The following is a 13,378-nucleotide window of genomic DNA, read 5'->3' on the forward strand; positions in this document are numbered from 1 at the left end:
GTGGCATGCCTATATTCTGTGCGACTGTGGCTGTATCTGCATATGAAATGCTACGTTACAGTGATTTCCAGAACTACACTGTAACGTAGCATTTCGTATGCAGATACAGCCGCAGTCACAGACAGAATATAGGCATGCCGCATATCATTTTAATCCGCAGAAGCTGCTTATGCCCCTAGGCATTTGCCTAGTTTGCATATGCCTAGGGCCGACTCTGCCCACAGAAGGAACTGGTTCTTAGAAAGCTGATAGGCCGCAGCATTAGGGTCCCCAGTATAATACGGGCCTCCACTTTATGGAATCAACTGGTGGACATCAGTGTCCGAAGCAGCAATGATCACCTAACGTCCCATTTTCTGAGTAAATAAGCTTCATAGAGATGTGCGTGCCTGGAGGAGGAAACAATCCAGCACAGCTCATCAGCCTAATAGCCTGTACCGCGTGCTTGTAGATCACTAGACGCTGAGCTTGCAAGACACTTACAGGCACAGGCTGCCAATTGACGGATATTAAAAATGAATGTGGATCCTGCTTCGCTCATCTGGTGGAGCCCATGGGGCCAGGGACACAATGCTGAGCTGGCTCGCCAATATTCTGCACTGTATCACACACACAGGTGCAAGCTCGCAAACGCTGAGCCACCCCCCCCCCCCCCTCCGTGCCTGGGGATATACTACAGAGTACACACATATACACTAATCCTTACACAGAGGGGCAGCAGAGTGGCTTCCACTACAACTACTACAATACTTGTAATAAGAAACTTCCAGTAATTGTTACTACAGCATTTTCTACCGTCGAACAACTTTAATCAATTGTTCTCCTATTACTAAATACATTGTTATATTATCCCAACTTTCCTCTGCTGTTCTCAGCAAGGTATTTATATCATCCTGGCTGTGGAGATGTTTATTTTTGTTGCCCTTGCAAACACACATTGGTACAAGTATAGCGTATCCAATACACAGAGGTGCTTCATACCCAAAAGTCATCTGAAGCAAGAAACCAATTTTGGGGGTAACTCAGACCTGATCACTAGCAGGCGATTTTTGCACTACTGCGATAAGATAGTCACCGCCTACAGGGGGAGTGTATTTTAGCTGTGCAAGTGTGTGAACGCATGTGTAGCGGAGCTGTACAAACAGATCTTGTGCAGTCTCTGAGTAGCCCAGGACTTACTCAGCCGCTGCGATCACATCATCCTGTCCGGGACCGGAATTGACGTCAGGAACCCTCCTTGCACACGCATGGGCACGCCTGCATTTTTCCAACCACTCCCAGAATACGGTCAGTTGCCACCCACAAACGCCTTCTCCCTGTCAATCTCCTTGCGAACGCCCGTGCAAATGGATCCTTCGCACAAACCCATCGCTGAGCAGCGATCCACTTTGTACCTGTGCGACGTGCCTGCACATTACGGTGCATACGCATGCGCAGTTTAGACCTGATCGCCTGCTGTGCGAAAACGCAGCCTAGCAATCAGGTCTGAATTATCCCCTTAATTTGGGGGTAAATGGAAGGATGACTACAGTCTGTAAGAATATGTAGTAATACAGTCAGCTGATTGTAGGTGTTTACAATGGATATTTAACCGGGAATGGGTGAAATCCGCAACAGTCCGGACCGTACCGTCTCCCTGCAGCGATCTCTGCCACTGTGGAGCTGTCTGTCTGTGTCCCCATGTATGTGACAGCTGTCACACAGCAAATGGTGCAGGGAGATGTTACAGCCTCCTCCTGACCCACAGCTGCTGTGCTCAGGCAGAGGCACAGCGAGAATGCTGGACTGGCTCTGTACAGCGACATCAGTGGCTGTGGAGCTGTCTGTGCTTGTTCCCATGTATGTGCCAGCTGTCACACAGCAAACAGTGCATTGAGATGTTAGATCCTCCTCTTGATCCGCAGCTGCTGCACTCGGGCAGGGGGACTGGGAGCAGCACAGCAGGAACGCCGGCCTTTCCCCATGTAGCAACCTCTGCCGCTGTGAAGCTCTCTGTGTGTGTCCCCATGTTTATGGCAGCTGTCACACAACAAAAGTGCAGAGAGATGTTACAGCCTCCTCCTGATCTGCAGCTGCTGCACCCAGGCAGAGGGACTGGGAGAGGTAAGGCAGGAACGGTCTGTACTTCAGAATGCTGGACCGTCTCCCTGCAGCAACCTTTGCAACCAAAACTCTGGAGTATACTGGAATGTGACAGGTGACAATGGTCTGCTTACCCTGACTGTACGTCCCTGTCGAATACTCTCCAGGCTAGGAGGGTGGGTAAGTGGCAGGTGGAGGTTCCGGCGGAGGGACTGTTGCGGTTAGAGGAACATTCTATTGGAAACTTAAGGGCCCTACACACTTGGCGATTTGGCCGATTTTGACTACCAACAATATTATAGTTGGTCGATTTTTCATCAACAATTTTTTATTTTAGATTTTTATGGGCGATTTGGACAATATGACATTACATTACATCAATATAGTCCAAACTGGCTTGCATGAATAAACAATGATGGACCAATGATGAACGACTACGGGGACGAGCATCATTCATCATTAAAGCATCCACACTGAACGATATGAACGATTTATTGTCCAACAGTGGGGGTGATTCCGAGTTGATCGTAGCCCTGCAAAATTTTGTAGGGCTACGATCATGACCATAGACATGCGGGGGGGACGCCCAGCACAGGGCTATCCCGCCTCGCATGTCAGTGCCGGCCCCCCAACCCCCACAGAAGTGCAAAAGCATCGCACAGCGGCGATGCTTTTGCACTTTAGGAGTAGCTCCCAGCCAGCGCAGCTTTAGCATGCTGGCCAGGAGCTGCTCGTCACTCCCCGGTCCGCAGCGGCTGCGTGTGACGTCACGCAGCCGCTGCGGCTGGACCGTACCTACGAAACGGCGGCCAAATGCCACCGTTCCGCCCCTCCCCCCGCGACTGCCTCTGCCTGTCAATCAGGCAGAGGCGATCGTAGCGCAGCGACGGCCTTCGGCCGCCTGGCATGCGCCGACGTAATGCGGCGCCGGCGCAGTTCTGACCCATTCGCACCTCTGCGATAAATTGCAGCGTGCGAACGGGTCAGAATGACCCCCAATATCCCCAAGTGTGTACTTTTACATTAATATTCTAAGTTAAAGGATAAATGTAGTTTTGAGTGGAATGTTCAGAATAAATTATATCACTGTCCCAAAAGATCATTCATCTGGGGTTCAGCGTCCAAGCAGTCCTGCAGGTCCCTTTGACCTATACCCCCAACATTGCGGCTACAGGTGCCAGGAGAGTGTGGTTTACATTGTTGTCTATTTCAGGCAGGCAGCGCGTTGTCCACCAAAAACACAATATTAGCAGGAACGTGCAGGAACAGTGGCACGCACAAGACGGCGTGAGAACCGCCGGCTGGCCTACACGCTGGACCCTAATGAAATAATCTTCGGGAGCTGGGTTTGTTTAGCATTTTCAACCAACACTGAAAACTCAGTCTTCATCAAAATAGCTTTTAAAAATTTCCAGTGGCACCCAATCCCCCCCACCCCCCTCCCCTTTCAGTGTCCTGGTAAAACCGGGACATAGGACGTACAGCCAAATATTAGACTCGCTGTACAGTGATAGATAGTCAGGCAGTTGGATAGATATAAACAACTGCCAGCTATAGTAAAAGCCGTGCGTATAGGAGGGGACGAGCTGTGCCACTTCCTTATACTTCCTTGTCCTCAAACGCCCGTCTGGACAGGGGCCCGGAGCTTGTTAATGTAAAACTGACAGTCTGCACGTAGCGGTCTGCAGACTCACAAACACACACAGCTAATGAACAACCAAGCCATCGCAACTCGTACAGCTTCGCCACAACAAAGCCGGATCCAGCACAGTTTAACCCCGCACACCTCCTGGCTCTAGAACCTGGGATGTCAACAAACCGGTGTGTGTGTGTGTGCGGAGAGATGCGAGGTCCTGTGTTGGCAGTACGATAGGAACACACCCGGAGGCAGTAATGACAATCAATTAAAGGAAGTATGTAATTTAACTCTGACGCACGCTATCCAGTGAAATATTACACAACATACAGTATATTGTCTAGCTAAGCAGTTTAAAAGTGAACCCCTTTGCTCTTTCCATTGCATCGGATTACCGGTCAAAAAAGGTGGGATGCCCACCGTGTCTTCTCTGCGCCCCATTGTCTGGCAAATGTGGAGTCAAGAGGAAGTTGTTGGAAAGCATTACTCAACGGATCGGCAACGTTGCCCGGCAGTGGTAGCCGACTCCACATTTTTCTGCTAGCTTTTAAAGCTGAATTTACAGATATCATGAAATCTCCAGCTCACAGGTAGATAGGCTAGAAATTGCTACTATAATCCTACTTTTGTCCCAGAAGTCAACAGACAAAAGTTAGCACTGATAATTCGCAAAACATATTATAAATTGGGGATATCCCAAACACTGGTAATTGGTTACAGAACCATTATAAGAAGCAAAACTGGTTTATTAACTATGTGGAAAGATAAAGATATTATTCGTCATTAACGGACAAACGCTCTAAACAAATATACAAGAGGAGCAAAGTGATTAGTAACTTTATGGCCATGTATGTTTTCTCACCTGCTTACTAATCAGCTTTGTTATCGGGATAATTTGGCAGACTATAAGAAGATGGCATAACAGCGAGCTGGCATACACATGGCATCTACTAAATGGTGATTCACATTTATTAGGGGTAACTAAGGGCACGGCCAGGACTATGGATGTGTTTATCCCAAAGTAGATGGTGCGGGGAAAAGTGAACCTGGCCCAATGGGGCAGTTTCTAGGCCTGTCGGGGGTATGGGGGCTGAAGTATTACAATACAGTGGAGAAGTTTGGGGAGTTAGCCCCGCATGGGAGCTGGGAGAGGTGCCTCTGCCACACTGGGACATTGGTCAGTTTCTAGGCCTGTACGGGGGATGGAGTATTATACTACTGGCTAAGAACTTGAGTTAGCCCTGCTGGGGAGCTGGGAGAGGTGCCTCTGCCACACTGGGACATTGGTCAGTTTCTAGGCCTGTACGGGGGATGGAGTATTATACTACTGGGTAAGAACTTGAGGAATTAGCTCTGCTGGGGAGCTGGGAGAGGTGCCTCAGGCCCATTGGGACACGGGGCAGTTTCTAGGCCTGTTTGGGATATGGAGGCTGGAATATTATACTCCAGGGGAAGATCTTGGGGAGTTAGCCCTGCTTGGGAGCAGGGAAGATGCCTCTACCCCACCGGAACATGGGCCGGTTTCTAGGCCTGTACGGGGATGGGGGCTGAAGTATTAAACTACTGGGGAACAGCTCAGGGTCAGCCCTGCTGAGGAGCAGGGGAAAGGTACCTCTGCTTCACCAGGATATGGGCCGGTTACGAGGTCTGTATGGTGATGAGGGCTGGAGTATTACACTACTTTTAAAACTGATGAATACTCTCTAATTCTACCTTTTGTCCTACTAGTCTATTGTATATGTCCTGTGTCACGGAGCATTGTCACCCTACAAATAATTATAAAAATAATAATTATTTTATTAGTATACAATGTCACTGGTAATTAGCAGGTATGTTCTTTAAATGAGGTGTAAGGAACAAAAAGTATTAACTTGAAACATTTCTGGAATATATATATAAATATATATACACACACACACACACATTTCCCGAGAAGCGGCCCGGGAGGGGAAACACTAGGCGACATTGCTCCTGGAGCGAATCACCTAGTGTGTACAGGCCAATACTGTGGCTAAGGGGGGACTGCGAGCGATCTCGCAGAAGGAGCCTGGCGCATGCGCAATACAGACACATAATCATTGTGTTCATTCTAGTACGCTGCACCTAATCAGTGAGGTGGTTTCCACATGCTGCTTCTCTAAGCGAATGATGGGTCTCCAGGTGACTGCTGTCACTAGGAGTCCCGTTCAGCCAATGAGTGTTGGGCTCCAAAGGAACTCCATTGCTCACTGGCTGTATACGGCTCTCATAGAAATGAATGGGTGTGAAAACACCATTCATTTCTATGGTGGAAACGTGTAATTATGTGGTTAACCACAAGGTCACTTGAGGTGAACTGCAAGGCTGACCTCAATTAACCTTGTGGTTAACCCAGAGGCTTTCAAACACGGTCCTCAAGGCACCCCAATGGTCCAGGTTTTAGGGGGTAATTCAGACCTGATTGCAGGTCTGCGTTTTCACTTCCTCTGATCAGATAATCGCTGCCTACAGGGGGTGGGGAAAATGCTGTGCAAGTGTGCGTTCGCTTCATGAGTAGAGCTGCACAAACTGTCTGCTCAGCCCAGGACTTATTCAGCTGCTGCAATGTGATACTGCTGATTGGGGCCGGAACTGATGTCAGACACCCTCAATGAAAACGCCAGATCCCGCCTACATTTTTCTCAACACACCTGTAAAACGGTCAGTTGCCACCCACAAACGGCCTTTTGCTGTCAATCTCCTTGCGATCACCCGTGCGATTGCTTTTTTCGCACATCCCGTCGCTAGGCACCGATGCCCGGTGGTCGTCCAATGCGCCAGCGCATTGCCGGGCAGCACAGACGGTGTAATGGTTAGCATTACTGCCTCACAGCACTGAGGTCATGGGTTCAATTCCTACCATGGCCCTGTGTGGAGTTTGTATATACTCCCTGTACTTGCGTGGGTTTCCTCCGGGTACTCCGGTTTCCTCCCATAATCCAAAAATATACTGGTAGGTTAATTGGCTCTCTACAAATTAACCTTAGCATGAATGTGTGTGCGTGTACGCGTGGTAGGGAATATAGATTGTAAGCTCCACTGGAGCAGGGACTGATGTGAATGGGCAAATACTCTCTGTAAAGCGCTGCGGAATATGTGTGCGCTATATAAATAACTGGTAATAATAATAATTGCGGTGCATACGCAGTTCAGATCTGATCGCCCGCTGTGTGAAAACGCACAGCAGCGATCTCGTCTGAATTACCCCCTTAGTTATATTCATGGCTGAGCACAGATGTTGAAATCAAATTGATTGAGGTAATAATTAAGTCACCGGTGGCCACGTAGAGAGACATGCTTAAAACCTGGACCGCTGGGGTGCCTTGAGGACTGCGCTTAAGAACCTCTCGGTTAACCACATAATTAAGCGGTTGCTGCCATAGAAATGGTGTTTTCACACCCATTCATCTCTATGGGAGCCACACACACCCAAGGAGCAACAGAGCTCCTCCGTAGCCCAGTGCTCATGGGCTGACCGGGTCTCCTAGGGACTGCAGTCACCCAGAGAATCATCATTCAGGCAGAGAAGCAGCACAGTCTGTTGGATTCGGGTTTTTGGTTTCATTTTTTTAACCCCTTGGATGCCAACATGGACCAAAGATTACCGATCTACACTGGAATAAGGTACTTACAATTCACTTTTTTTTAACAGGTTACATGGATTACTATTGGAGAAGAGGATGTGAATGGCAATGGGGGATGTAGGTAAGCATATATATATATATATATATATATGTATTAATAACATTTTCTTTATTGAAGCATCTAGTGCCACGTTTACATACAATGTGACAAACATAGACACAATTATTGGAAGTCCTAATATTTAACAAGCAGTGACATATGGCTAGGTATGTTTATGTATGTGAGCGTGCATGTATGCTTTATCATAGTTGTACTTAGTACAGTGTGTGTGTACTGTGTTTATTGTAATATTTTTACAGTGGGATGTCCGGTACCAGTGGACTCTTTAATGCCCTACATGCTGGTACTTGTGGTTCTCCACATACCAGCATGCGGGGGAGGCTTGCTAGGACCTGCAGTTCTACTGACAATATTAATTCTAATGTCACACTTTAATGCTATGAACTAGGCACCCACCGCCCAGGGGTGCCGGGCATAGCGTTAGGCTTCAGCCCTGGCCTTGGGTTCCCTGGGGAACCTATTATTGGGGGGGGTCCCCACTCCCCCTAGACATGGCTGACTTGGGAGTGGGGGGGGGGGGGGGGGGGGGTGCGCGCTACTGCCGCCGGGACCAATATAGATGTGTCTCCTGTGGCATTGCTTCCCTGGCTAGTAGAGCCCAGTGCTGGCTTCAAAAATATGGGGGACCCCCACTTCTCTCTCCTCCCCCAGTAGTATATGTGTCTGGGTTACTCCTGGAGTGCCATTGTACATCTTCTGCGCATATCACATTGAGGAAATTTCTGACGGCAAAAGGACAACCAGACCAAGCAATCAACATCCACATAACATTCTCCCATATGGCACAGGCATTATTACTGTCAAGCTACACGACTCACAAGAAGTATACACCCGGCTGTGCAGCCTCTGATAGATGTATAATATATACACTGCTCAAAAAAATAAAGGGAACACTTAAACAACACAATGTAACTCCAAGTCAATCACACTTCTGTGAAATCAAACTGTCCACTTAGGAAGCAACACTGATTGACAATCAATTTCACATGCTGTTGTGCAAATGGAATAGACAACAGGTGGAAATTATAGGCAATTAGCAAGACACCCCCAATAAAGGAGTTGTTCTGCAGGTGGTGACCACAGACCACTTCTCAGCTCCTATGCTTTCTGGCTGATGTTTTGGTCACTTTTGAAAGCTGGCGGTGCTTTCACTCTAGTGGTAGCATGAGACGGAGTCTACAACCCACACAAGTGGCTCAGGTAGTGCAGCTCATCCAGGATGGCACATCAATGCGAGCTGTAGCAAGAAGGTTTGCTGTGTCTGTCAGCGTAGTGTCCAGAGCATGGAGGCGCTACCAGGAGACAGGCCAGTACATCAGGAGACGTGGAGGAGGCCGTAGGAGGGCAACAACCCAGCAGCAGGACCGTTACCTCCGCCTTTGTGCAAGGAGGAACAGGAGGAGCACTGCCAGAGCCCTGCAAAATGACCTCCAGCAAGCCACAAATGTGCATGTGTCTACTCAAGTGATCAGAAACAGACTCCATGAGGGTGGTATGAGGGCCCGACGTCCACAGGTGGGGGTTGTGCTTACAGCCCAACACCGTGCAGGACATTTGGCATTTGCCAGAGAACACCAAGATTGGCAAATTTGCCACTAGCGCCCTGTGCTCTTCACAGATGAAAGCAGGTTCTCACTGAGCACATGTGACAGACGTGACAGAGTCTGGAGACGCCAAGGAGAACGTTCTGCTGCCTGCAACATCCTCCAGCATGACCGGTTTGGCAGTGGGTCAGTAATGGTGTGGGGTGGCATTTCTTTGGGGGGCCGCACAGCCCTCCATGTGCTCGCCAGAGGTAGCCTGACTGCCATTAGGTACCGAGATGAGATCCTCAGACCCCTTGTGAGACCATATGCTGGTGCGGTTGGCCCTGGGTTCCTCCTAATGCAAGACAATGCTAGACCTCATGTGGCTGGAGTGTGTCAGCAGTTCCTGCAAGACGAAGGCATTGATGCTATGGACTGGCCCGCCCGTTCCCCAGACCTGAATCCAATTGAGCACATCTAGGACATCATGTCTCGCTCCATCCACCAACGCCACGTTGCACCACAGACTGTCCAGGAGTTGGCAGATGCTTTAGTCCAGGTCTGGGAGGAGATCCCTCAGGAGACCATCCGCCACCTCATCAGGAGCATGCCCAGGCGTTGTAGGGAGGTCATACAGGCACGTGGAGGCCACACACACTACTGAGCCTCATTTTGACTTGTTTTAAGGACATTACATCAAAGTTGGATCAGCCTGTAGTGTGTTTTTCCACTTTAATTTTGAGTGTGACTCCAAATCCAGACCTCCATTGGTTAACAAGTCCATTGATAATTTTTGTGTGATTTTGTTGTCAGCACATTCAACTATGTAAAGAACAAAGTATTTAATAAGAATATTTCATTCATTCAGATCTAGGATGTGTTATTTTAGTGTTCCCATTATTTTTTTGAGCAGTGTATATACATATATATATATATATATATAAAAACAAATACTTGATTTAATAATGAAAGTAGTAATAAGGCTGTCAGAAATGACTTCGCCGAGACAAAGCTCCGAGTTTACTAACTTCCTTGTCTCATCTAATAAAGGCCCTCATTCCGAGTTGATCGCTAGCTGCTTTCGGTCGCAGCGCGGCGATTAGGTGAAAAAGCGGCATTTCTGCGCATGCGTACGTGCCGCAGTATGCACGAGCAAAGTACTTTCACACAAAACTGCAGTTTTACACAAGGTCGAGCAACGCTTTTCTGTTGCTATGTTGATCGGTGTGTGATTGACAGGAAGTGGGTGGTTCTGGGTGGTAACTGGCCGTTTTTAGGGAGTGTGCTAAAAAACGCAAGCGTGCCTGGGGAAACGGGGAGTGGCTGGCCGAACGCAGGGCGTGTTTGTGACGTCAAAGCAGGAACTAAATTGAGTGAAGTGATCGCAAGGTAGGAGTAGGTTTGGACCTGCTCAGAAACTGCATGAATTTTTTTTACGAGCAGTTCTGCTAATCTTTCGTTCGCACTTCTGCTAAGCTAAGGTACACTCCCAGAGGGCGGCGGCCTAGCATGTGCACTGCTGCTAAAAGCAGCTAGCGAGCGATCAACTCGGAATGAGGGCCAATGACTGAAATGAATCAATGCATATTGTAGACATTCAGCATCATAAACACACCAGAAGTGGAAAATAAAGTGATGGTGTGCTGCCACCGTATGGTTATAACAGGTATTGCATGGTAAATGCACAAATCACAGAGTAAGAGGGCTATATATAACATACATACTGTACATACACCAAAATATATTATAGGTGAGTATTAATATAAGTTTTCAAATTAACACATTTTTGCTTAATTCCCTGGGGATCGTATAAAGTCTCAAATATATTGTTTTCTTTCCATATATTAAGTACTGTGGTAGAATTAGGCAGGGTGACTTTGGAGAGCCACTGATTCCGTGATCCTCCTACACAATTATAAAAGGAGTTGTGATCACACCTATGGGTTGCCCCCAGCATGCAGTCCAGGTGGGAGTGAGGCATCCAGGCCAGAAGCTGGAGAGACCTTACCTGTAGGAGGCAGGGAAGCTGAAGGACCAGTTCGGAGATAGACAGGGGGTCTGTCTCAAAAGGACTGGAATCCAGTAGCGGATCTTGCCACGGGCAAGCAGGACTTTTGCCCGGGGCGCCGCCTTCCGGAGGGCGCCGGCACCATCCGGAGGGCGCCGCACCATGGCAAGATCCGCTGCTGCTGTGGTGCCCCCCGCTGCCGCGGCCCGCTGTGAAGGGAAACTAGACGCTACGCGTCTAATTTCCCTTCCTGGAGAGGACCTTCACTGTAATGATGTGCGGTGCGCGTTGACGTCATCGCGCACCGCACAGCAAAGGTCCTCTCCACGAAGGGAACTAGACGCTTAGCGTCTAGTTTACCTTCGTGGAGAGGACCTTTGCTGTGCGGTATGACGTCCTCGCGCACCGCACATCCTACAACAGTACAGGGGGCGTAACTGACCACGCCCCCTGTATGAAGCCACACCCCCTAATGCCGCCCGGGGCGCCAGAAGCCCCGGAACCGGCCCTGCTGGAATCCTATATAAGACGGCAGAGGAGTCGAGTGGGAGAGAACTCAGTCCGCGCCCTGAACCCATCCCTAAAACTGACAAATTGTACAAATTTGTAGGACTTAACCTTCATTGTGCCTTTAGTTTCAATATGCAGTCTGCGAGTAATGGAGACCCATGCTAGTTATAATCAGTCAGGGCAGGTGGGAAGGGTGCCACTCCAAGCTGTAGGAGTCCTGGGCCTTCAAGTGTACACAATATTGAATATATGGGGGAGGGGAATCTTGAACTGCATACCCTAATTACACATATAGTAAGAGATGCTACCATTCCGGGACTTGTAGTTCCACAAAAAAAAAAAAATGTAGTGCTGATGCACACTCCACAATGAGGGGTTATTCAGAGATGAACGCAGATCACGGCATACGCAGCCAGATCTGCGTTCATCTCTGCACATGCTGGGTGACGCCTAGCGTGTGTGAGGGCTCCCCCTGATGCATCTGCAATTAGATTGTGGAGGCATTGGATCTAAGGTTGATCCCCGGCAGCGCAGACTGGCTACGCTGTCGGCGTCCATTTTTCCCCCAGAGCCGCTGTGTGTGATGTCACGCAGCCGCCCCAAAAATGGGTCCCGGACCGCCCCCGGTTTCCCGCCGCCAGCCCCACGCCTGTCAATCACATTGCAGCTGCACCCGCAGCAATGTGTAAGGTCGCGCACGTGCACAACGGCCGATGCAAGTGCGCAGACCACCTGGATGCAGCCGTTGCGTGTGAACGCGTGGCTGCATCCAGGTCTAAATGACCCCCATTATCATGGACTATTAATCAGAATGTTTCTTTCTTATTAACACCTTAGCTTTTCACTGGTGTGCTGCCCTTGGGTGACTGGCTCTAGCTGTCTTGTTGGGGTCCTGGACCCCTGATTCAAACTAAAGCCAGGATTTATCAAGCCTTGGAGTGTGATAAACTGCACTGTGATAAAGTACCAATCAGCTCCTAACTGTCATTTTTAAAACTAAGGGGTCTATTCATGAAGCAGTGAAAAGAGTGGAGAACTGAGCCTGTAGAGAAGTTGCCCATGGCAACCAATCAGCTGCTCCGTACAAGTGTATAGTATGCAAATTATAAATGTTACGTCAATGCTGATTGGTTGCCACGGGCAACTTCTCCACTGGCTCACTTCTCCACACTTTCCACTGCTTCATGAATAGACCCCTAAGCCTGTAACATGTTGCAATTTATCACTTTCCAAGGCTTGATAAATCTTTGCTTTAGTGTTAGGGACCCGCCTAGATGCTGGTTGGTGGGCTAGTAATTTTTTGGCCAAAAAGTATACCAAGAATTTGCTCTATGTTAGATTGCAGAGTTTATTATACACGGTCAAGTCACATTATTATGGCCACCCCCTACATTTGACGTTGGCAGCACTTAGCCCATTATGTACGTTATGGGTCATATGCTGGTTTGGTAGGTATATAAGGTGTGTGATAAACCGTCTGCACACTTATCACTTGTTGCTGTCATGGGTAAAAGGGGCGATTTATCGGAGTTGCAAAAAGGGATGATTATCGGCTTTCGGGCCAAGGGTGGTAGTATTTGTGAAACAGCGCAGTGCTGCTGTGGTGACGGTGTATTGTGACTGGACAAACGGCACCATTGCGAATAACCAATGTGGAAACTGCGGAGCACCACTGATGTGAGAGGTGAACGTCTGCTATGAAGGCGCGTGAGGGCCGACCGACATGCTGCAGTTGAGCAGCTCACCATCAAAACGAACCTGGGAGCTACCAGACGTGTGTCTAAAATGACAGTTCAGCCCTTCTAGCTGCTGCACACGGCGGTTACTCTGGCTATTAGCTGGTGGTCACAATAATGTGACTCGACCGTGTAATTATTCTGACTAGCGGTACTT

The 13,378-nt window shown here is 48.7% G+C and overlaps 1 protein-coding gene across 2 annotated transcripts in view; it reads left to right on the top strand.

Annotated features, from left to right (window-relative positions):
- The first annotated feature begins 3,770 nt into the window (after nt 1–3,770).
- LOC134936225 (tetraspanin-1-like) overlaps nt 3,771–13,378 on the top strand; it is a 181,288-nt gene continuing 171,680 nt past the window's right edge. Inside the window, exons 1-2 of one of the 2 annotated variants that reach the window (XM_063931205.1) lie at nt 3,771–3,995; nt 7,389–7,437. In XM_063931205.1, the coding sequence (XP_063787275.1) occupies nt 7,423–7,437 (15 nt within the window). In that variant the 5' untranslated portion in view covers nt 3,771–3,995; nt 7,389–7,422. Of the gene's footprint in view, nt 3,996–7,388; nt 7,442–13,378 lie in introns of both variants that reach the window. The other variant, XM_063931206.1, reaches the window with a different exon arrangement.

Source organism: Pseudophryne corroboree, chromosome 6, assembly GCF_028390025.1.
Source record: "Pseudophryne corroboree isolate aPseCor3 chromosome 6, aPseCor3.hap2, whole genome shotgun sequence".
In the NCBI taxonomy this organism is placed as follows: domain Eukaryota; kingdom Metazoa; phylum Chordata; class Amphibia; order Anura; family Myobatrachidae; genus Pseudophryne; species Pseudophryne corroboree.